This window comes from Mobula birostris, chromosome 1 (genome assembly GCF_030028105.1).
Source record: "Mobula birostris isolate sMobBir1 chromosome 1, sMobBir1.hap1, whole genome shotgun sequence".
Lineage (NCBI taxonomy): Eukaryota > Metazoa > Chordata > Chondrichthyes > Myliobatiformes > Myliobatidae > Mobula > Mobula birostris.
In genome coordinates, this window is record NC_092370.1 from 119575797 (window position 1) to 119600323 (window position 24527).

The 24527-nt window shown below is 43.5% G+C and overlaps 1 protein-coding gene across 2 annotated transcripts in view; it reads left to right on the top strand.

Moving 5' to 3' along the window:
• zhx2a (zinc fingers and homeoboxes 2a) overlaps nt 1-22307 on the top strand; it is a 97244-nt gene extending 74937 nt beyond the window's left edge. Inside the window, exons 2-3 of one of the 2 annotated variants that reach the window (XM_072261167.1) lie at nt 87-228; nt 19536-22307. In XM_072261167.1, the coding sequence (XP_072117268.1) occupies nt 19702-22302 (2601 nt within the window). In that variant the 5' untranslated portion in view covers nt 87-228; nt 19536-19701 and the 3' untranslated portion in view covers nt 22303-22307. The remainder of the gene's footprint in view (nt 1-86; nt 229-19535) is intronic. The other variant, XM_072261158.1, reaches the window with a different exon arrangement.
• The last annotated feature ends 2220 nt before the right edge of the window (nt 22308-24527 follow it).

Genomic DNA, 24527 nt, shown 5'->3' on the forward strand with positions numbered 1-24527 from the left:
AGCACGTGGAAATGAATGCATGTTGATTTGACAGTGATCTGTCATTGATTACTTTTGTTCTAATCAGATTTTGAATGCTATTCCAGGTTTAGACGCTACTAAGAGACTTTGGAAGCCCTTTTCCCCAACATCTCTTCAATCTGAGGCTGTTGCCCCATTTTCTTCAATGATGATAGCTTGGGCTGCTGTTTTTATGAACTACATCCTCTGCTTACAATGAAACCCAAAGTGAGTATTAGAATCTAGGGGAAAATTCCACCCAGCTGCCTGGAGATTGAATTGCAACTGACTTCACAGTTCAGTTGGTGTCATAAAACTACCCAATCTGAGATGAATGCTTGTGTGAGCTGATGTTTTATTTTTTAACAGTGTGATTCTAATTTGTTTTTAATTCTCCATTCAAAGACGGCACATTAGTGCAGAAAGTAGAGCCACTGCCTCTCAGAACCAGAGGCCCAGGTTCAGTCCTGACCTCGAGCTGTCTTTGTGGAGTTTGCATGTTTTCCTTGTGGCTTTCCTTCTGCATCCCAAAGAAGTACAAATTGGTAGGTCGATTGTCCTCTGTAAGCTATCCCTCTAGTGTGCAGGTAGATGTAGAGTCTGTGGGGAGCTGCTGAGAAAGTAGGGACCATTTTAACAATAAATGTGGGATTAGTGTAAATGGGTGATCGATAGTTGGCATGAACTCAACGGGTCTCTGTACCTTTCTGTGACTAATAATTGATCCTGTAACCATCTCTGGGCTTTATCAGGGGTTGCATAAGCTGTTAGAACACCCACTGGCACGCAAATCAGTAAATTGGTCCAAATTAAAAATAATTTCACTGAAAACAAGAGAGATGCATTCTTTTTTACATGATGGTTAAGATCTGGAATACACTGAAAGAAGATCAGAAATGGACTCAATGGGAACTTCGTCAAAAAGAAATGCTGAAATAGGTTGTGGAGGCGGGTGGAGATCAGGGGAGAATGTCCCTAATTAGAGTGCTCTTTCATAGAATCAGCATGGGCCTAAGAGGGCCAAATGACCTCCTATGCAAGTTGGGTCCATGTTAATAAAGTGCAGTACAATTCACCGTATCAACAGCTTGGCATAGATTTTTCCTGCTTCCAGAATGTCAAATATTTCTATTAGTATTAAGGACGTTGATGAGACCACATCTAGAGTATTGTGTGCAGTTTTGGTCTCCTTAACCAAGAAAGAATGTACTTGCCATTAAGAGGATGCACCAGATGAGTTCCTGAGGTGATGGGACTTTTGTTGGGTTGACTAGATCTGTATCCAGCAGAGATTAGAAGAATGAGAGGAGAGCTGATTGCACCATGGAAGATTTTGTTAGGATGGATGCGTGACTGATATTTCTCTTGGATATGCTGTCAAGAACAATGGGGCATGGCCTCGGGGTACTGATCAGGGCAGAGGGGAGAAATTGCTTCCCTTGGGTGATAAAGCAGTCGATTTTGCTACCATAAGGAGCCATTGCGCTGAATTATAGATGGAAAGATTTCGAGGTGGGACAAAGCATCAGGAATATGATATAGAAGTACAGGATGAGCTATCATATTAAATAGTGGAGCAGGTTTGAGGGACCAAATAGCCTCCTGCTCCTGTGTCTTTTATCATTATGCTAACATTGTGAGGACCCTCTCGAAGGTGAGTTAAAAGAATATTTTCAAACAATGAGACTTTAATCCCAGGAACATAGACAATTGAGGGGTGACCTGATGAGAGGAGTACAATATCACAAGAGGCATAGACAAAGTGAAAGCACATGGTCTTTTTCCAATGGAGGGAAGGCAGAAAACAAGAGGACATAGGCTTAACATCAGAAACAAGAAATTAAGAGATATTAGGGGAGGCCTCTTTACGCAGAAGTGGTACATATTTGGAATGCGCTGCCAGAAGGAGTGGTTGAAGTGGCCACATCAGCAACCTGTAAAAGCTATCTACAGGGAGAGATGGGCCAAAGGCAGGCAGATGATTCTAGCTTGCTGGGCAACACAATCAGAAATTATGAGTTAGCCCAAAAGACCTGTTTCTGTGCTCTACGATTCTAATGACAACCTGCTGGAGGAACTCAGCAGGTCAAGCAGTATCTGTGGGAGGAAAGGAATTGTCAGTGTTCTGAATCTGCAGTCTCCTGTGTATCCAAGACATTCTGGAACGTTTTCTGTACAAAGTTCCGCTCTGCTGACCCCAGCAGTGTGAAGTAATGCTCACATCTAATTGTTGTCATTCATGATGTCACGAGGCAGAGGGCTAACAACGAGCAAAGTTCTTAAAATGTCTGCCTCCAAAGAGCAGGCGCAAAGCCACAAATGGGTGCAGAAGACACTAGCATTTGAATCTCCATTGTTCCACAACTTTTAGAATTGTACAGTAAACTTTAGATCAGCTTGTACTTTTGAATATGATGAGGTATATTAACACAATGGAACTTTGTAAGTTAATTTAGAAATGGATATAAAGTAATATCATTTGTGCAAATTCCACCTGAAGACATATAAAAGTAATTAGGATCCTTTCTATTGGCTCCATGATTTACACCACTAATTGCTGATATCAGTGAAGTACTTCCTTGGAGAGGACAATGGATTAAAGGCCTTAAATGTGTAAGTTTCCATTTGAACAATTTTAAACAACAATGAGACTAATAGTACAAATTCTCCTGGGTGCAGACTACAGATCTGCTCTGGTACCAAACTAAAGTCTGCTTTTGACTATGCACATGGCACAATTAATAAGTTTGCTGGTGATGCTCTGTTCTTGTTGAACCTGGTTACAATGAATTGCAAAGAGATCTTGATCAGTTTGGGAGATGGACCGAGAAAAGGCAAATGGATTTCAAGCAACACACATCAAAGTTGCTGGTGAACGCAGCAGGCCAGGCAGCATCTCTAGGAAGAGGTATAGTCGATGTTTCAGGCCGAGACCCTTCGTCAGGACTAACTGAAGGAAGAGTTAGTAAGAGATTCGAAAGTGGGAGGGGGAGGGGGAGATCCAAAATGATAGGAGAAGACAGGAGGGGGAGGGATGGAGCCAAGAGCTGGACAGGTGATAGGCAAAAGGGATATGAGAGGATCATGGGACAGGAGATCCGGGGAGAAAGACAAGGGGGGGCGGGAACCCAGAGGATGGGCAAGGGGTATAGTCAGAGGGACAGAGGGAGAAAAAGGAGAGTGAGAGAAAGAATGTATAAAAATAATTAACAGATGGGGTATGAGGGGGAGGTGGGGCATTAGCGGAAGTTAGAGAAGTCGATGTTCATGCCATCAGGTTGGAGGCTACCCAGACGGAATATAAGGTGTGTGTTGCTTGAGTTTCCAGCATCTGCAGAATTCCTGTTGTTTGCAAATGGATTTCAACTTGGATAAGTGTGAGGTGGTGTATTTTGGACAGTCAGGCGAGGGTAAGACTTGGACAGTGAATGGCAGGGCACTAATAAGAGTTGTGGAACAGCGGGACCTGGGGGTGCAAGTGTACAATTCGCTAAAAGCGGCCGCTCAAGCAGACAGGCTGTTTGCCTTTATCAGTCAGGGCAGTGACCGTAGGAATAGGGTCATTATGTTGCAGTTGTGTAAGTTATCGGTCAGGCTGCACTTGGAGGTTTGGTCACACTGTTCGGTCACAAAAGATGCACCCTTTCCAGCAACAAGGCTGCTGCCTGGACTAGGGGGCCTGAATTGTAGTGAGAGATTGGCCACGCTGGAGAATGAGAGGTGGTCTCACAGATGTTTACAATGATGAAGGATACGAATAAAGTGGATGGTCATTGTCTTTTCCCCAGGGTTTGGGAGTTCAGTTCTAGAGAGCACAGATACAAGGTAAGAGAGAAGACATTTTAAGAGATAACATCTTTACACAGTGGGTAGTGAGTAGCTGGAATGAGGTGCAATGAAGTGATCGAGGTCAGTACAATTGCAACATTTAAAAGGCATTTTTGTAGGTACGTAGAAGGGAGGGGGTTATGGGCTGATTGTGGATAACTGGGACTAGAGGTAGGATACTATGGGCGACGTGGACTAGTTGTTCCAAAGGGTCTGTTTGCATGCTGCCTTACTCTATGACCTGAATGTAACCAATGTGATATCAGTCTAATTTCACAAGCATTCATAGTGTCTTGCACAATTGGTTCAAGCTTAACATTGATGCTCCTGTCACCTGGACTAGTCCCTCTTACACCTTCAGTGTCACTGCCTGAGTATGGCACATTGGCAAAAATAAAGCCAATATCCGGGGAAGATCATCTAAATCCTGTGCAATATTCTCACTCAAGCCATTGCTAGGTTGGTCTGTAATGCGTCAAGATTGGCGTCCAAAAGTTGGAAAGGTCACTGAGATTGTGCAGGGCTTTGGCGTGACCCACACCTGGAGTACATTATCCAGGAAGCTGATTCTTGCCTTGGAGTTCATTCCGAGTTGATTCCAGGGATGAGGGAATTGTCCAGTGAGGGCTGAGTGAGCTTCACCTGTATTTGTGGAGTTTGAAGGAAAAAGTGATCTCTTGAGATACTCAATACTGAACGGCATAGATTGGAACTATGGAAAATTACTCAGGAATAGGTCATTGATGGTCAACATGGACTCAGTGGACTGGATGGTCTGCTTCCCTATTGTATGACTCTCTGTGAAATTTCAGATTGTTAAATTCCCTTTCCAAAAGAGCTTTCCATGCCTGGCCGGTGAGTACGTTCAATATTTAAGGCGCAAAGTGTATTTGAGGGAGGCAGAGTTGACCATGAAACCATTGATCCCATTGAGTGATGGCACAGACTCGAGTGATTGCATGGAGATACAAGGTTGCAAATGCTAGACTCTGTGGCACCAAACTAAATACAGGAGGAATTCAGAGGGTCAGGCAGTGTTCATGGAGGGAAATTGTCAGTCAAAGTTTTGGGTTGAGATCCTTCATCTGGAAATGAGCAGAATTCGGTTTATTGTTGCTGATGGGAAATTTGTTGTTTTGCAGCAGTAGTGCAGTGTAAAGAAAAAAAAATGGATTTTTGAAAAACCAACAAGGTAATGTTAATGGCCCATTCAGAAATCTGGCAGAGAGGTAGAATCTGTTCCAGATTCGTTGAATGCGGGTCTACGGGCTCCTGTACCATATCCCTAATGGTAGTAACAAGAGGGCGAGGAGCTGTAGTGATGGATGTCACCTTTCTGAGGCACCATCTCTCGAAGGTTCCCCTTGATGCTGAGGAGGGTTGGGCTGATGGAACTGTTTGAATCCGCAGTCTCTCATGATCCTGTGCATCAGAACCTGAGTGTTATAACCACTCAGAACGTTCTCCACCGAACGTCTGTATAAATTTGTAAACTTGAGTAGGAAATTTGAATCTCTTCAAACTCTTGTAATTAGCTGCATCTTTCTGTGTAGATTCTTGTTACTTGTTACTAATCCCTTAAGTAAAAGCTAGCAGTAACAATCACCATAAACATAATGCAGAAACCATGATTGTTTGTATTTTCACAGATAGGTGTTGTGACCTGGTGAGAAATCTAGGAATAAGTGTGGAAGCTGTAGTATTTGCAGAATAACTGCTTTGCTTATGATTCAAACCTGTTTTGGAAAACCAGAGGACAGGGCCTATAAGTGTTTTTCTTGAACCACTTGGCACTTCAGCAATTAAACATAGAAGTGATAAATCCGGCCCCCAGCAAAGGAGAGGGCAATGTTGGATACAGCGTTAAATATAGAATAACGCTGAGATGAATGCATCTGAAATGTTATTTGATTTTAATTAAAGCTTTTCTTCAATCTGCTGCAATTGTATTAAAAACAAAAGCATTAGTTACATTTTTGTCAGGAGATCCAGTACTAAAGATGGAATTAGCAGAGAGCCTGGCTGTCTCCTGTCCTATTGTGTTTGGCTCAGAGACTTTCGTCTTTTACATCTGAGAGTTCAGATGGCTGTGGTCAGTTGAGATCATCCGGAACAAAGAAAACACAATTTTCCTTTTGCCTTTTTTTTAAAAAAATAAAAAATGTTGTGTTTAGCTGCGTAAAGCAACAGACTCCATTTATCCTCTGTAAAAGGATATTGGTGGATTTTTAAGACAAGACTTCTAAAAAGTGATAATGTGACAGTTTAAGGGAGGGTATTTTAGGACAGGGGGGGGCAGCAGCTGAAGGCAAAGGCTGCCAAGAGTAGAGTGATTTAAAATAAGTGAATTACAAAAGATCGGAATTGGAGGAGCTCAGAAATCTCTTGGGGTTGCAGGGCTGCATGTGTTTGCAAAATTGGGGGAAAAGTGTGGTTGTGTATTGGAGAAGGATGAGAATTGTAGCATTTAAGACATTGCTGGCTCAGGCTCCTATGGTTTGGCAAGCGCGCAAATGTTGAATTTGTTCCTCTGTGTTCTGCGGAGTAGAGGGAGACAAGGGCTTGATAGGTTTCAGCATCATGTCATTTAATAGAAGCCAGATATAAGCCATTTAAATTATATTAAAAAGAGTAATTTGTGTGCCTGGATTCATAAAATCTAACCATCCAAGTCCCTTGATGGAGAGGAGAAGGCTGCTTACTGTAGTTAAGGTTATTCATCAGTGGAATGGGTGGGGGGTGGTGGTGGGAAGACCTACAATTTAGCCTCCAGCCCAACCAGCTGTTTCTTTGGCTCCATTGGGTTTTTCTTGATGAAGGGCCGTTGATGTGGCAGACCAAAGTTGCCTTGGCCCTATCTGTACCTGCGATTCTCCATTCTCAGAGCAAGGTTCCAGTCCCAGCATCCCAGTCTGACAGACTGTCATGGGTGACTGCCCAGTGTAGCACTCAGCATTTGTCATTCTCTCCACTCACCTCCAGGACTTGAGATTTGATCTAGAGCTTCTGCTGAACTCCCAAACCTCTGGGAACACGTATAAAATTCCCATAGATTGGCTGTGATAATCCATCACTTCTCCTTGCACGGTTTTTCATTGTGTCTGGCACTACTGTGTCCAAGGTCCTGATGTAGAGTCTCAACCCAAGCTGTCGACAATTCCTTTCCTCTCACAAATGCTCTTCAACCTGCAGTGTAGCTCAGTCACTAGCAGCTTGGGGCTTTAACTGAACAAAACATAGATTGTCCGCTTTAAATATTTTTCTTACCCCTCATTGTGAGATGTGCAAGTCAGTAGCAATGCCAGCATTTATTGTTCATCCTAATTGCTTCAGAACTGAAAAATGGCACCAGATTGAGATAATACTCAGCCAGCAGCAACGTAATTTCATATTCAAACTGAGGAGCTGCCACTTTGGTGGGTGTGGAGTCACTAAAATAGGATAAAGCCATGAGATGTAGGAACAGAATTAGGCCACTCAGCTCATCAAGTCTTCTGTGCCATTCCATCATGGCTGATTTATTGTCCTTCTCAACCCCATTCTCCCCGTAACCTTGCTGACGCCCTGTCTAACAAAGAACCTATCAACCTCTGCTTTAAATATACTCAATGACTTGGCCTCCACAGTTGGCAGCGACAACGAATTCCGCAGTTTCACTACCCTCTGGCTAAAGAAATTCCTTGTCATAGAAACATAGAAAATAGGTGCAGGAGTAGGCCATTCGGCCCTTCGAGCCTGCACCGACATTCAGTATGATCATGGCTGATCATCCAACTCAGAACCCTGCACCAGCCTTCCCTCCATACCCCCGATCCCTTTAGCCACAAGGGCCATATCTAACTCCCTCTTAAATATAGCCAATGAACTGGCCTCAACTGTTTCCTGTGGCAGAGAATTCCACAGATTCACCACTCTCTGTGTGAAGAAGTTTTTCCTAATCTCAGCCCTAAAAGGCTTCCCCTTTATCCTCAAACTGTGACCCCTTGTTCTGGACTTCCCCAACATCGGGAACAATCTCCCTGCATCTACCCTGTCCAATCCCTTTAGGATTTTATACGTTTCAATCAGATCCCCCCTCAATCTTCTAAATTCCAACGAGTTCAAGCCGAGTTCATCCAGTCTTTCATCATATGAAAGTCCTGCCGTCCCAGGAATCAATCTGATGAACCTTCTTTGTACTCTCCCTATGGCAAGGATGTCTTTCCTCAGATTAGGGGACCAAAACTGCACACAATACTCCAGGTGTGGTCTCACCAAGGCCTTGTACAACTGCAGTAGTACCTCCCTGCTCCTGTACTCGAATCCTCTTGCTATAAATGCCAGCATACCGTTCGCCTTTTTCACCGCCTGCTGTACCTGCATGCCCACTTTCAATGACTGGTGTATAATAACACCCAGGTCTCATTGCACTTCCTAATTGGCCACCATTCAGATAATAATCTGTTTTCCTGCTTTTGCCACCAAAGTGGATAACTTCACATTTATCCACATTAAATTGCATCTGCCATGAATTTGCCCACTCACCTAACCTATCCAAGTCACTCTGCATCCTCTTAGCATCCTCCTCACAGCTAACACTGCCCCCCAGCTTCGTGTCATCCGCAAACTTGGAGATGCTACATTTAATTCCCTCATCCAAGTCATTAATATATATTGTAAACAACTGGGGTCCCAGCACTGAGCCTTGGGGTACCCCACTAGTCACTGCCTGCCATTCTGAAAAGGTTCCGCTTATTCCCACTCTTTGCTTCCTGTCTGCCAACCAATTCTTTATCCACATCAATACCTTACCCCCAATACTGTGTGCTTTAAGTTTGCACACTAATCTCCTGTGTGGGACCTTGTCAAAAGCCTTTTGAAAATCCAAATATACCACATCCACTGGTTCTCCCCTATCCACTCTACTAGTTACATCCTCAAAAAATTCTGTGAGATTCGTCAGACATGATTTTCCTTTCACAAATCCATGCTGACTTTGTCCGATGATTTCACCGCTCTCCAAATGTGCTGTTATCACATCTTTGATAACTGACTCTAGCAGTTTCCCCACCACCGATGTTAGGCTAACTGGTCTATAATTCCCTGGTTTCTCTCTCCCTCCTTTTTTAAAAAGTGGGGTTACATTAGCCACCCTCCAATCCTCAGGAACTAGTCCAGAATCTAAAGAGTTTTGAAAAATTATCACTAATGCATCCACTATTTCTTGGGCTACTTCCTTAAGCACTCTGGGATGCAGACCATCTGGCCCTGGGGATTTATCTGCCTTTAATCCCTTCAATTTACCTAACACCACTTCCCTATTAACATGTATTTCCCTCAGTTCCTCCATCTCACTGGACCCTCTGTCCCCTACTATTTCCGGAAGATTATTTATGTCCTCCTTAGTGAAGACAGAATCAAAGTAGTTATTCAATTGGTCTGCCATGTCCTTGCTCCCCATAATCAATTCACCTGTTTCTGTCTGTAGGGGGCCTATATTTGTCTTAACCAATCTTTTTCTTTTCACATATCTGTAAAAGCTTTTACAGTCAGTTTTTATGTTCCCTGCTAGTTTTCTGTCATAATCTTTTTTCCCCTTCCTAATTAAGCCCTTTGTCCTCCTCTGCTGAACTCTGAATTTCTCCCAGTCCTCAGGTGAGCCGCTTTTTCTGGCTAATTTGTATGCTGCTTCTTTGGAATTGATACTATCCCAAATTTCCCTTGTCAGCCACGGGTGCACTACCTTCCCTGGTTTATTCTTTTGCCAAACTGGGATGAACAATTGTTGTAGTTCATCCATGTGATCTTTAAATGCTTGCCATTGCATATCCACCGTCAACCCTTTAAGTGTCATTTGCCAGTCTATCTTAGCTAATTCACGTCTCATACCTTCAAAATTACCCTTCTTTAAGTTCAGAACCTTTGTTTCTGAATTAACTATGTCACTCTCCATCTTAATGAAGAATTCCACCATATTATGGTCACTCTTACCCAAGGGGCCTCTCAGGACAAGATTGCTAATTAACCCTTCCTCATTGCTAAATACCCAGTCTAGAATAGCCTGCTCTCTAGTTGGTTCCTCGACATGTTGGTTCAAAAAAACCATCCGGCATACATTCCAAGAAATCCTCTTCCTCAGCACCTTTACCAATTTGGTTCACCCAATCTACATGTAGATTGAAGTCACCCATTATAACTGCTGTTCCTTTATTGCACACATTTCTAATTTCCTGTTTAATACCATCCCCAACCTCACTACTACTGTTAGGTGGCCTGTACACAACTCCCACCAGCATTTTCTGCCCCTTAGTGTTATGCAGCTCTACCCATATCGATTCCACATCCTCCCGGCTAATGTCCTTCCTTTCTATTGCGTTAATCTCCTCTCTAACCAGCAACGCCACCCCACCTCCTTTTCTTTCATGTCTATCCCTCCTGAATATTGAATACCCCTGAATGTTGAGCTCCCATCCTTGGTCACCCTGGAGCCATGTTTCTGTGATCCCAACTATATCATATTCATTAATAACAATCTGCACTTTTAATTCATCACCTTGTTATGAATGCTCTTTGCTTTGACACACAAAGCCTTCAGGCGCGCTTTTACAACTCTGTTAGCCCTTATACAATTATGTTGAAAAGTGGCCCTTTTTGATACTTGCCCTGGATTTGCCGGCCTGCCACTTTTACTTTTCACCTTACTACTTTTTGCTTCTACCCTCATTTTACACCCCTCTGTCTCTCTGCACTGGTTCCCATCCCCCTGTTGTGAACTAACCTCCTCTCGCCTAGCCTCTTTAATTTGATTCCCACCCCCCCAACCATTCTAGCTTAAAGTCACCTCAGTAGCCCTCGCTAATCTCCCTGCCAGGATATTGGCATTTCTGTTCTAAATGGATAACCCTCTAGGCTGAGGCTGAGGCTGAAGCTGAAGCCTCTGGTGCTAGACACACCCACTATAGGAAACAGCCTCTCCACTTCCACCTCTATTAGGCCTCTCAATATTCGACAGGTTTCAATAAGATCAGCTGTCATTCTTCTAAACTCCAACAAATACAGTCCCATAGCTGTCAAACACTACTCATACGTTAACTCTTTCACTCCTAGAATCATTCACGTGACCCTCCTCTGGACTCTGTTCAATACCAGCACTACATCAGCTTGTAAACCAACTGCTCCATCCTCAGCCCAACTGCTCCATCCTCAGCCCTATCACTCCAGTTCCCATCCCCCTACCAGCTTAGTTTAAACAGGCAAACCTGCCTGCAAGGATATTGAACCCCTCTGGTTCAGGTGTAACCCATCCCTGTGTACAGGTTGTAACTTTCTAGAAGAGATTTCAGTGATCCAGAAATCTGAAACCCTGCTCCCTGCACCACTTTCTCAGCCATTCATTCATCTGTATCATACTATTCCTGCCCTGACTAGCATGTGGTACTGGGATTAATCCTGAGATTACAACCTTGGAAGTTCTGCTCTTCAGCCTCTTCCCTAACTCCCTGTACTCACTGTTTCCCCTCTCTACCTACGTCATTGGTGCCAATGTGCAATGCCACATCTGGCTGCTCACCTTCCCGCTTGGGAGTCTTCAGCAGCCACTCTGAGACGTCTTGGACCCTAGCACCTGGGTGGCAGCACACCAACCTGGCTTCTCATTTGTAGCCACAGAATCTGCTGTCCATCCCCCTCCCTACCAAATCTTCCATCGCTACCACTCTGCCTGACTTGACCCTTCCCCGCTGAGCTTCAGAGCCAGCTACAGTGTCTCTGGCTTGGTTGCTGATCCTGTGCCCTCATGGGTCAAATTCAGCAGTGTTCAAAGGGCGATGCCCACAAGAGAACCCTGCACTGGCTGCTTACTTCCCCTGCTTCTCCTGGAGGTTGCCCACCGACAGTCTGAAGCCTGCTCTTTGGGTGTGACTACCCTAGTGAAAGACTCGTCTGTGAAGTTTTCATCCTCCGAGATGGTCCTGAGTGCATCCAGCTCCAGGTCCAGTGCCAGTTCCTTGACCTTGCCAGTCAGGAGCTGAAGCTGGGTGCACTTCCTGTAGATTAGTTATCCAGGAGATCGTTAGGCACCCTGAAACCCCACACTCACAGGAGGAGCACTCCACTGCACTGAACTACCATCCTGCCTACACTTGTTATACCTTTAACTTCTCAAGCTTAAATTATAGCCTGTCCCTGTTCTCACAACAAAGGTTCTCCTCAGAAGGGTGTTGTTCAACTGGGTGATTTTTATATCTTTAGAGAATCTGTGGAATTCAATGTCACAAGACAGCTATGGAGGCCAAGTTATTGGCTATATTTAAAGCGGAGGTGGTTAGATTCTTGATTAGTAAGGATGGCGAAGGTTATGAGTGTCAAATGCAGGAGAATGGGGTTGAGAGGGATAATAAATCAACCATGATGGAATGGCAGAGCAGACTCGATGGTCCGAATGGCTTAATTCTGTTCCTATGTCTTATGGTTTTGTATGTAAAAGAATATTTTTAATATAACTGGTTGTTTTCCAAAGCTAAACTTCTGCATTTAATTGCTGGAATTTGAGTTCCCCAGCTGTCATGATGGGAACAAAAACTGTCTGCAGCTCCGGTGGTGCCATCCCAAATAAACTTGTATACCCCTTGCACTAATGCCACTAAACTATGCGGGTGCAGCATTCCCTGTAATGCTCCTGTGCACGTGGCCTTTCTTGCTGCACAGCTGGAATTTTCTTTCATATAATGTTGTTATAAAGTACTGCACGTTTTCAGGCCGTGTATAAATGTTCTTCTCAGAGTAATGGTTGGTCTGCGCAGCTGTAAATCAAATTAGTGAGAACGTTGACCCCTTGGTCAGTGACTTGCTCCTTACCTTTACGAACTTTTTTCCCCTTTCGCCACCACCTCAAGACTTTAGGGGTAGACTTTATCTTGAACGCTTTGCTGAACATGTCCTTGTATTTAAACAACATTTAGTTTATTTCACCCGTGTGCTTGGTGAACGTTATTTTTTGTGACGTGCTCAGTGAAAACGAAAATGTGAAGTGGCAGTCACCTCAACATGTCTGAGTGGTGATTCTTCACAATTTAGCATAAGCAGCCTTTGTCTGCTATGTGACTTGACTGTTCGCTTTAGGGCAGTGTTGTGTCCCAGCTGATCTACTACAGACTCCAGACCTTAAAAATTAAAGCCCTCTTCTCTTTTACCCTCTTGGAAAATAATGTAACATAGCAGAGGAGTCTAAAGTCCAAATTAGCTCCAAGAAAACCCAGTGGCTGAAAACTGCAAACCCTGCAGTTTCTGATCATTCATTCCACATCTCTTTGCCTTTTGTTTTTAATTAGAAGATCAAACAGTACAGCCCAAGAACAGGCCATTGGTGCTATGCTGAACTAATTAAACATAATTAAAGGTCCAATTAAATTAATCCCTTCTGCCTACACGTTGTCCATATCCCTTCATTCTTTGTATATTCATGTGCCTATCTAAGAGCCCCATAAATGTCTTTAGCATATTTACCTGCACTATCACCCCTGGCAGCATTGTTAGAGGCAGCCACTACTCTTTTTAATAAAACTTGCTCCGAGCATCTACTTCGAACACTTTTCCCCTTTGCACTCTAGTATTAGACATTTCAACCCTGAGGAGAAGAACATGCTTTGTCTGTGCCTCTCATCATTTTATTAATTTTTAAAATTTTATTAGCGTCGCCTATTTCTAGCCTAATCACGGGACAATTTACAATGACTAATTAACCTACCAATCAGTACATGTTTGGACTGTGGGAGAAAACTAGAGCACCCAGAGGAAACTCTCGAGGTCACAGGGAGAATGTACGAACTTCTTACAGGCAGTGGCGGGGAATGAACCCAGGACTCTGTTACTGTAAAGCGGTGTGCTAACCAAATCATTATCGTAACCATTTCTGAGAAAATAGCCCAAGTTTGTCCAGCCTTTGTTTACACGACATGCCCTCTGATTCGGGCAGGGTCCTGGTGCTCCTCTTCAGTAGCCTCTTCAAATCTTCCTCATCCTTTCTATAATGGGGTGACGAGATTTGAATGCAATATTCCAGAAGCGACCTAGCCAGAGTTTTATAAAGCAGCAACCTAAAACTTCCTGACTCTCGAACTCAGTCCCAGGACTAATAAACACAAGCATGCCGTATACCACCTTTACCACCCTGTCAACCTGTGCAGCCACTTCCAGCGAGCTATGGACTTGGACCCCAGTGACACTGAAGGGTCATTCCATTAACTGTGTACTGTCCAGGTGATATGAGGAAATACTGGACCACTTGACAGTAAAAGACCTTTACTATATGTTCAAAGGTTACAGGTCTATCAAGTTTTAGTGTTTACAAACTGGTTTCTTGTTTCCAAGTTTATTGAGCACGAAAATGAAATCTTCGTAAGTTTCACTGCGATGTTGTTTGTGGGATGTTGTTCAGTGCCACAATGTACCCAAGAAGATTCAGAGTGTTTAGGTTCTGCTAAACAACAGTTGTTGTGGTTGAGGAATGGGAGAACTTTTTCTCAGAGTGTTGTGAATAAATTGTCTTTTTACCGTCTTCAAACTTCTAAAGAATTCTGCAAATCAGTCAAACTGAAGTCCAGTTAGTTACCAGGAGGGTATTGATCCTCAAGAATCTAATATAATCAAACTTGTATCCACATTTACTCTGTAAAATTGCAAGGAGGGTCATTAGTACGAGTATTGATAAAATAACTACCGTTGGTGAACAGTGAATCAGCCAGCAGTTTCTCACATCTGTGCCCAGGATGTTTCTGTATGGGGTTTCCCTGTTCTACCAATATTTTGCTCTGATAACAATCAATGCACTGAAATTCCAGTATTTGGAAACCCACTATTCATGCCAAGAAAAGGTTGGCACGTATCCATTCAAGTGTAAGTCCATTATTATTGGTACAGTACATTTAATTACAGCCAACAGTAATTAGTAGAAACTTTAATTTTATAAATATAGCTATTATCTTTCCTTTTCTTACACTCAACCCCTTTGTCTTAGTTTGCCTTTTGTATAATTTGGGGTAATAAATTAAAAATTCTACCTTGCACTCAACAATCCTTGCTTCTCCCCCTCTGACCTCAGATATCTGAACAGTCCAAGCACCCATGAACGCTACCTCATTATTCCTCTTTTTTGTCACTTATAGTAAGTTTTGTTTTTGCATAGTACTGCTGCCACACAACAACACATTTCATGTCATATAAGATAGTGATAAATATGATTATGATTTAAGGCTTAGTCTGCAGGCCTTGCTAAAGATTATTCAATGTGATTCATTACTGACACCCCTTGCTGCTTTTCCTACTCAAAACCTTGACCTAGTGCATACTTTTGACCTATTCATTTCCATGCATAAACCACAGTCAGTCCCATACGTCTGGATAAAAGGGCAGACACTTGTGGATGAGCTATGAAGTGGTAGCTTTCTGTCCGATGTGCACAGCTATTTCATGGACAGTCACTGATCAGGAAGGGTTTAAAAAGAAGTTGAGTTTTGTCATATGCACAAGTGTAATGGGGCAAACTTACAGCAGCGTCACAGGCACATGGTATTGGATATACAACATTCACAAGAAAAGCAGAAGTTAAACAAGTTATTCAAAAATGTGCAAGAAAGAACATAGAACAAAAAAAGTCTACTGTAGTGCAAAGTAGTGTTGCTATACTGAGGTAGTGCTAAAGCCTGATTTATACTTCTGCGTCAACGTGTCGCCTTAAGTACTGCATCGCCACAAACCCTACACAAAGCCGACGCGGAACCCTACGTGAGAGCCTGCGTTGCTGCAACGCGCACCTCTCCCAAAATGTCACCGCATGTTGTGGCAACGCAGACCACAACAGCTGTGATTAGTCTGCTTGGTAGCATCGCATTTCCTCCTACGCTGCAATAGCTTCCCATTGGGCGACTGAAGGGCAGGGAAGGAACTCTGGCTGCAATGCTTTCCATAAAGCTATACAGACCTCTGAAATTATGGAGGACACACTTCGCTTTTATGAAAAAAGACGCTCGCTTCTTGTTTACCCTGAGAAAGACTACCATGACCATGAAGCCTGCACGGGCAGGTGTGTGCGCATCCGTGATATGCGTGAATTGCAGAGTGACGCAGACACACCAACGCACAAGTATAAATGCTCGCAACGTACGTAGGCCACTTGCATAGGTTACAGTGTCCATTTGACGCACATATAAATCAGCCTTTAGGGTTGCTCCAGATGGTTCAAGGGAAGATGATGCTCTTGAACCAGGTGACGTAGGACAAGACTTCGGTACCACCTGCCCGATGATAGATGTGGGAAGATAGCACGGCCGGGATAGTGGGGCATTTGCTGGACAATGCCTTCTTGAGGCAGTGCTTTTCCTAGGGTCTGGCCTTATTTTTTTTGGTCACCAGCAACTCTGTAACAATGATACAGACAAGTTCTTATGAGGAACCTAGCCACATACATCCTTTTGTGTCTTTGCAATGCCAGGTTTTTCTCAATATTCCTTGCCCTTCCTTCCCCCCCGCCGCCATCCCCTCTTGCAATGAAGCATTTATAGAGCAACTTCAACATCCTGTATGGGTGTATAAAGGTTTGGATGATACTGTTTGGGATTGCTCTGATGGGGTAAATGGCCCTCTTCAATGTCATAGTAGAGTCACATATCATTGGAAATGGGCCCTTTGGCCCATCTTATTCATGCCCAGTTTGCCTAAGGTTTATGTATCTTTGATATCCAAAATTCATGTTGTGACAATTGAGAGAGCTGAGAAATATCAGTGTCCAGCAGAACAGGTAATTGTAAATTGTAGTGTATGTGCAGGGGCACAAGTCATGTGAGCAATTGGTGGAACTTTTACATTAGTCTCCTCCAAGAGGACCATAGGGTTTGGAGGCTTGTGTGCCTCAATGACCCAGAAAGCTACCTTGGTCAGAGTTAGAGTTTGGCTCTTGCTAGGGTCACCCATGGCAAACAGGTCAAAGGGTAGAGGTCAGATTAAGAGTGGTCCACCAGTCCTCCAGGTTTGGGGTTCAGCTCGGGGCCAACAACCCTGACTGGACAAAAAAAACAATTGTTATAGAAGCAGCAATGAAGAATCCTTCTGTACAGAGATGGAGGACCTTCACTGCTGCCCTAAACACCAGTAAGTAAGTTACTGAGGACTGTATAAAAATGTATAGATGGGCACTGGATAAATGGGAAGTATATTGCTACCAATTTGCTTAATGAACACCAATTGCAATTGATGGTTCTTGCTATTACAGAAAATTCCAAATTTAAAAATATCAGGAGTGCAGCTGAAACTGTTACTTTAGAACAATTAATCCACAGCTGATATTCTGTTTAGACCGTTAGTTATATTGCTATGTATAAAACATTGTATTAAGTTTACACCATCTGCCCTATCTCAGCCTGTTGCCACATCCTTATATGCTTTGTGTGTCTTCTCTTCAAAATATATTCCACATTCCCTTTGGAATCCTTTGAGGGACAAGTTCCGATTTTCATTGCTCTCACTAAAGGATTTTCTTTACTACTGCGTTCATTTGTAACTGACTTACCACCCACCTCCCCAATCCCCAATGTATTGAATTTCCCTGAGAAGTTGAGACATCTCAACATAAAACCCTACTGAACAACCTATCATTTGCAAAGTTTATGTCAAACATGTTGGCTATAGGTTAAAGGATGTAAACTACTTAAACTTAAAATGAGCAGTTTTTCCTCTTGGTAACATATTAAAGTAATTTAAACTTTTTGCTTCCTTTTGATCTTTTTATTAGTTTCATAAAATATAAACATAACATAGCAATAATACTAGTTGGAGATACAATGTTGTACTTAAAATGAGTAATTATAAAACCAAATAGTATAAATTGACAAAACTCCCAATCGTGTAGGATAACAATGAATAATACAGAACAAAAAAAAAACTGGAGAAAAATCATGAAAAAGAAAAAAAAACAAACCCCACCCCAGAAGAAAAACTAAACTAAACAGAATTAGTCAACTAAACTAAAAAGACTTGGGCAATTCTAACAATGTAAAAATGGAAAAGAAGAAAACCTTAATGTCGACGACTCCATTCCTCTCAACCAACAGCACAGAGAAGTAAAATAAGTTTGAAAATGGTCAAATTACATCATATGAAAATGCTGAATGAATGGTCTCCAAGTTTTTTCAGATTTAATGGAAGGGTCATAAACCACACTTCTAATTTTTTCCAAATCCAAACACAACATAGTTTGTGAAAACCAATGAAATACAGTAGGAGGGTTAATCTCTTTCCAATTCAGCAAAATGGATCTTCTAGCCATTAGAGTAAGAAATGCAATCATCCTACTTGCTGAAGAGGTTAAATAATTTGAGTCTATCATTGGTAATCCGAAAATAGCAGTAATTGGATGAGGTTGTAAGTCTGTATTCAAAACCGTTGAAATAATATCAAAAATATCTTTCCAATATTTTTCCAACAAAGGACGTGACCAAAACATGTGAGTTAAAGAAGCTATCTCGGAATGACATCTATCACATATAGGATTAATATGAGAATAATAACAAGATAGTTTATCTTTGGACATATGAGCCCTGTGCACTACTTTAAACTGTATCAACACATGTTTAGCACATATAGAGGATGAATTAACCAATTGAAGAATTTTTTTTCCCATTTTTCAATTGGTATAATAATTTTAAGTTCTCTTTCCCAATCAGCTTTAATTTTATTGGAAACATCAGGACATAAATTCATAATTATATTATAAATAATTGCTACAACACTTTTCTGAGAGAGATTTAGATCTAAAATTTTTTCCAAAGTATCCATTGGATATGAGTGTGGAAAATTAGGAGAAGCAGTAATTAAAAAGTTTCTAATCTGTAGATATCTAAAAAATTGAGATCTGGGTAAGTTATATTTATTAGAAAGTTGATCAAAAGACATGAAACAATTATCCAAAAATAAATCACAAAAACATACTATACCTTCGGTTTTCCAATCAAAGTAAGCTTGATCCATAGTGGAAGGTTGAAAAAGGAAATTAGATATAATAGGACTTGCTAAAATAAATTGATTAAACCCCAAAAATTTTTTAAACCCAAAAAATAATTTAAACTTTTTGACTATCAATTTTGATGGAGAAAAGTTCATTTTTTTTAAATATAACACTGAAGTCCTTATTTGAGGACACGTACCTCCTATACATAGACTCACTGACTACAAAATGTAGTAATTTGCAGTAAGTTTTCCATTTCTTAACTGGGCTGGATAGACTAATGAAAACAAATTCACCACGATTCATAAGAACTCAATAAATGTTGGTGTCATATAGCCTCCATTGATGCCAGGAACTTCGAGATTTTCACTGGACTTGGTGTCAGTAAGCGGCTTCTCAATTCTGTTTCTCACTGTTGTGCATTTTGCAAACTGTAATACAGAAACCTAACTGAACCGTATCAGGTCAATTCAAGAACGTGACCAGTGTGCACGCACACACTTGCTGATTGTTCATGCGGTGAATCAATTGGGCTTCCCATACGCAGAAGGCCCTCTCCTTTGGTGCTTGTTTTCGAGTGCACGTGTTTGTCTCGGCTCATGACTCCCGCACTGTAAGTTGCCCAGCGTGTACCGTGGCAAACGTGTCTCAGTAAAAACGCTTTATCCTACTGCTCTGCTGTCGTTCTTGCTCCGCACAAACGTAACACCAACATCACTGTTGTGTATTGCAGGTAAAATTCTACTGTGATGCGGCCAAACGAGGTGCTAGTGGGAGCTGACGGCAGTCAGTAAAGGCAGAGCTACCGCAACCTGAAATCGTGCTGGACAGGCTTCCTTCAAGAGACCCTTGGCCTTCAGCAAGGCCCTTGGCCAGCTGCCCTTATCTCCCAGCCACTGATGGCTAGCAAACGGAAGTCAACAACGCCGTGCATGGTTCGTGCCACAGACGTGAGAGAGCAAGACCCAGACTTGGAGATCATTGGGCAGGCTACTGGGTCCCCGCACCAGTTGTCTGAAGGGAGCTGGCCACCAGAGAGTGGGATGAGTGATGGGGATCCAGGTTTGGAGAAAGCTGCCGTAGACACTCACCAGACCAAGAAGCTGGAAGGAGGTTATGAATGTAAATACTGCACCTTTGAATCACAGGACTTGAATGAATTTACAGAACATGTTGATACCCTACATCCGAATGTCATCCTCAATCCGTTTTACGTCTGTGCAGTATGTAACTTTACAACAAAAAGGTATGATACTTTTACTGATCACAATAGTAGGTATCATCCAGGAGAGAGCAGCTTCAAGTTAAAGTTGATAAAGCGCAACAACCAGACCATTCTAGAACAAACCCTTGACGACCCCACGAGTGGCAGGAACGCAGATAAAGAGGAGATGCCTCCCGCCGGAATCTCCATCAGCAAAACTCCCATCATGAAGATGAACAAAAGCAAAGTTGACAGCAAGAGGATAAATACGGTGTCACGAGTGAAAGATGAGCTTGGCACCACGCAGGAGAGCAAGGCAGAAGAGAACGCCAATGGCCCTGTCCACACTGGTTTGGTTGTTCCAGAGACTGTGATCAAGGATGGGGTAGCTCATGTGATGCCTTCTATACAGCCACCACCAAACTTCAACCTAATACCCAAAGTCATGATTCCCATGCATGGCTGCAAGTATAACACCGCAATGGACATTAACAAAAACCTGATAGGCTCCTTTAACAAATTCCCCTACCCTACCCAAGCAGAACTGTCCTGGCTGACGGCAGTGTCGAAGTATCCAGAAGAGCAAATTAAAATGTGGTTCTCAACGCAACGCCTTAAACATGGCATCAGCTGGGCTCCCGAGGAGGTGGAGGAAGCCAGGAAGATGATGTTCAACGGTACTATCCAGACGCCAACAATCACCGTTGTGCCGGCCGCCGCCAAAGGCAGCACGCAGCAGATTGTCCAGACGGGGGTGCCGTGCCAGTTGGTTGGTCAGACCGGTATTGTGTTGACTCAAGTTGCAAACGGGGCAGCAGCGTCGTGCTCCCCCATCACCTTGACCGTGGCCGGCAGCTCGAGTCAAGCCCAATCCCAGAAGCGGGGGATGCTGCCCTCCCAAGTGGTAGCGGATTCGAAGCAGGCGAATGTCATCCAGGTCTGCACTGCGCAGCTGGCATCGCAAGGCAACTCGGTCCTGTTCTCGCCAGGAAACGTGGACGTCGGCGTCAGCCGCAAGAAGACTAAGGAGCAGATGGCGGAACTGAAAGCCAGCTTCGCTGTCAGTCAGTTCCCCGATGACGACGAGGTTTTCCGGCTGATGCAGGTCACCAAGCTCTCCCGGTCAGAGATTAAGAAGTGGTTCAGCGACAACCGCTACCGAACCCAGAAGGGACACTCGAGTCACACCTCTGCTGAGACCACGGTCACCATCCCACACGAACCTGCTGGTGGCCACGGAGCTCGCCGATCTGGATGGAGCACCTTCTCTGACTTTGGGTCCCATAAGTTTAAAGAGAAGAGCGCGGAGCAGCTGAAGGTGCTGGAGGAGAGTTTCCAGAACAGCTCCTTCCCGACGGACGAGGAAAAGGATAGACTGCGGGTGGAGTCAAAGCTGACCAGGAGAGAAATAGATGCCTGGTTTTCCGAGCGGAGGAAACTGCGAGACTCTTTAGAAGGAGGGATTCTAGAAATGAGGAGAGCCGACCTGAAGCAAGAAAATATAAAATCAGAGATCGCTGAAAACGTCCACGTCAAAATGTCACAGTCTGCTGCACACTACCTATCCAAGTCTGGGACTGCCCCTCCAAGTGGAGCACAGCAGCATATTAAAACCACCAGTCCCATTGACAGGACTCATAAAAAGAGCCAGGAGCAGCTACATATCCTGAAGAGTGCGTTTGCACGCACTCAATGGCCAACCGTGGAGCAGTATGACACGTTAGTGGTGCAGACCGGACTGCCTCGAAATGACATAGTGCGTTGGTTCGGCGACAACAGATATGCAATTAAAAATGGCAATCTAAAATGGCTTGACCATTACCAAAGAGCGAATTCAGATGGTCACAACGGGCAGAGTAACTTCAATGGCAGCGGGGCGCGGGGCAGCAGAGGGCACAAAATGGCGGGTGCTTGGAGTGGAGCAGCGCATTCGACGCAAAGCCGGAGCGGTAAGTCGGTCCTATTGCAGTATTACATGCAGCACAGGCAGCTGAAGGAAGAAGACCTGGATGAGTTAGTGTCAAAGTCCAACATGAGCTATGAGCAGGTGAGGGACTGGTTCGCGGAGAAGCAAACGGAGGACGCTATGGACACGTCTGAGAGCAACAGCAGAGACGGGCAATGCAGCGAGGAGGATGAGCACGAAGACTGGACTATGGTGGACGATATAAATGAGAGAGATGACTATGTCCTGTCTGAGTACACTGGCAACTGGGCTCGTGCGTCACAGTGCAGCTCGACTGGGTTTAATGAACTGGATTCAGAAAGCATGTCTGCCGAAAATTCGAACATATAGCTAAGGTAAAGGAATTTGTGACCTAATTTGTCCACCAGGATTTAAATGTGTTTGGTCTTCTGAGCAGGGGAATGGATTTGTTGGGCCTTGTAAAGGAAGGAGCCATTTGGCCAGCCCCACTTTGGAAGGGGGTGGAGAGGGGTTGATGACCAGGCTATCGCGTGGGGCAGAGTGCTTGTTGGCCTGTTGGTTTCAGGGGTAAAATTCTGTCTCTGTTTCTGTCACGAGTACTGAAAAGGAATTGTAAGGCACTGTCCCCATTGTTCTTCAGTTACACTACAACTAACAGAATTGAGTCTCGGGACTGCATGCAACTGGTGGCTAATAGTGTTGTGCCCAGACCTTAATTATGCATGATGTGTTGCTCACGAGCCATCCCTGGTTAACAAAGTGATTCCATTTTTTACAGACATCAATGAGTTGATTGTCTTCGTATGTCAGAAGATGCACAAAAATCAGTCTGTGGTAATTATACTCAGCATGTTGTTCAGAAAAGGATCAAAAACACAAGACTGATGAGAAAGAGCAATTACTCGAATGGGGGGGGGCAGGTTCTGCTGTTTGTAGGATCAAATGTATGTACATACGTTAGATTTTTGAATTTAGTATGATAATTGGAGGTGGTTTGTATGTAGTGGTGTCAGTAAGTCGGTGGCTCGTAATCTGGAGATGGCCTGTATAGTACTGGGGATTCTATTTGTGAGAAACCATTTTTTGGTGGCGTAAGAAGGGTTCCATCATACTTTCTCTGGGCTTTGCAGAGCTGTGGTGCAGAGGTACAGGCCAAAGTCTGGCTTCAGCCTATAGGGTGCTTCTGTACAGTCACTGGGCAGAATGTTCCCTGCGCTTGTTGTTCACCTAACCCTACATAGCAATGGTTCCCTACAGACAGAACCTGCTGAGGAAACTCTTCACAGCACAGGGCTTTCTTGCCAAAAAATGTCTCAGAAATCTCTTGGAGACACAAGAGACTGTTGCTGCTGGAATCTGGAGTAACACAGAGTGTTAGAGGAACTCAGTTGGTCAGGGAGCATTTTGAAGAGCAGTGGACAGTTGATGTTTTGGGCTGAGACCTATCGACTCCACATTTTCCTTCATCGATGTTGCCTGACCCTCTGAGTTCCTCCAGTGCCTTTGTGTGTTGCCACAAATATTTTTGACAGCTAGTTATAGCTCTTGCACAAGTGTGGGTGATATGTCAGAGATTGAATGTCTGTGACTATCATAAACATTCAAAACTAATCAGAACCTTGGGACAAAGTTGAACTCCTATATTAAAAAAATGTTTGGATTAATAATTTAAATACTTAAATACTTAAATGCTTTGTTAACGATTCATTCATATCATGTTTGCTTCAGTTGTAAAGCACTTTGGATCTCCCAAGCAGCCACTGCAATGTAATTTTGCTTTGGTACCTTCACCCCTCCATGTGTTGGTTCTACACCTGCTCCAGTTTGGGTAGGAGCTTGTCTGAAGTAGAAGTAGGTTAAAAACAATAATAAGGATAGAAAATGAGGTTGGAAAACAACTTCAATATTTCTGCTGACTAGAATGAGCTTCCTGGGAGTTGTTCTCGTCTGCTCACATTGCGGGCTTGTGAGGCACTGGCTCCATGGACAAGTTCGCTACTGGGTGAACACACAGCACTTGGAGTCTGCAGACTGACAGTGTGACAGCACAGATGCAGCTCCAGAACTTACCATCAACTCCCTGCAGACTTTTTATAAATGGCTCTCTTGGCAGCACTATCAGCCAATGAATTGGAGAATACGTTCACAGAGAAGTATTTTCTACTGGAAGCCACGTCCATTATTTTATTTCTCTATCTATTTATCTATTGAGACGCGGCACGGAATAGACCTTCGAGCCGTGCTGCACAGCAACCCCCTGATTTAACCCCAGCCTAATCACGGGACAATTTACAATGACCAATTAACCTACCAACTGGACTGGGGGAGGAAATCCACACGGTCATGGGGAGAACGTACCACCTCCTTACTTACAAACAGCAGTGGGAATTGAACACGGGTTGCTTGTACTGTCAAGCATTGTGCCACCCACTGTTATCACTGACTTGACATGAAGTTTGTGGTTTTGTGGCAGCAGCAGTACATTGCAAAGACAAAATTACTACAAATTACAAAAATAGTGCAAGATAAAAGCAATGATGAAATGATGTTCAAGGACTGAGTGTGGGCCTTCAAGCTCCTGTACTGCCTCCGGG